Here is a 989-nt window from a genome sequence, read left to right on the forward strand (position 1 = left end):
ATAGATAGATAGATAGACGAATAAGGATTTCCATCTCCTTTTGTCTTGTATCGTCTATACTACTACTACACGAGAAAGACACGTCTACATGTATCTATATATAATGTCTGTCGGAGAAGAGAGGTATTTCTTTACTTGAATAGAAAGACACATCTGTATTGGATGATCCCCCTAGGAAAGGTACTAGTAGTAGTAGTTCTAAAGATAGATTAAGAATAGATAGATAGATTAAAGATAGATAGATAGATTAAAGATAGATGTTTCATATCGCTGAGATTTCTTACTTAGAGGAGAGAGAAGAGCACCTGCAGAAGCGACGTAGTCGCATCTGCGTAGAAAAGTGTGAAAGAGAGAGGAGAGGATAGGAGCTGCATCGATCAACTGTATTTGGTGCTCCTGAAGTTTCTCTAGCGTCTTTTCAATCCCTCCATCTGTTTGGTCAGTCTTCTTCTTCTTCCTCTCTAGATTCTTCTTCTTTTCTTCTTCATTCACCTTGAGTTCGTCTTTTCTCCTATCTACATCTCCAGTCATCTTCTTCTTCTCTTCTTCTTCTTCTCCTCCTCTTCGCTGCTGTCTCGAAGAGACATTCTCTTTCTCTCTTTCAGAGGAGAAGAAGCTTTGTATCGCACGTCTTTGTCTAACACTTCTTCTCTGTCTTCTTGAGAGATCTTGAGAAGAAAGAAAGGCAAGCACCTCAATGGAAGGAAGAGAGAGAGATAAGAGCTGTCGAAAAGAAGCGTCCAGATGAGAGCACGAAGATCTCCATAGCTCTGAAGAAAGAGAAGACGTCATCCCCCTTGTCTCGGCTAGATAATCCGCATAACGACGGCGAGTGGTATAGTCTTCGCCTGCTTGGACAACCTTAAAGAAACGCGATGAAAGACAAGACACGAAGAAGAAAGGTTAGAGGTTAGGTAAAGAAGAAAGATGAGGAGAAAACAAGAAGTTGGAGATGAAAAAGAAAGAAAGAAAGATATTTGGTGACGGGA

The 989-nt window shown here is 40.6% G+C and overlaps 1 protein-coding gene across 1 annotated transcript in view; it reads right to left on the bottom strand.

The window, feature by feature from the left end:
* CSUI_011367 (uncharacterized protein) overlaps positions 1 to 952 on the bottom strand; it is a gene marked incomplete at its 3' end in the record, with an annotated part of 1,263 nt that extends 311 nt beyond the window's left edge. Inside the window, exon 1 of the mRNA XM_068071466.1 lies at positions 285 to 952. Within this exon, the coding sequence (XP_067916558.1) occupies positions 285 to 792 (508 nt within the window). The remainder of the gene's footprint in view (positions 1 to 284) is intronic.
* Positions 953 to 989: the final 37 nt, after the last annotated feature.

Source organism: Cystoisospora suis (genome assembly GCF_002600585.1).
Source record: "Cystoisospora suis strain Wien I chromosome Unknown contig_11082, whole genome shotgun sequence".
Taxonomy (NCBI): domain Eukaryota; phylum Apicomplexa; class Conoidasida; order Eucoccidiorida; family Sarcocystidae; genus Cystoisospora; species Cystoisospora suis.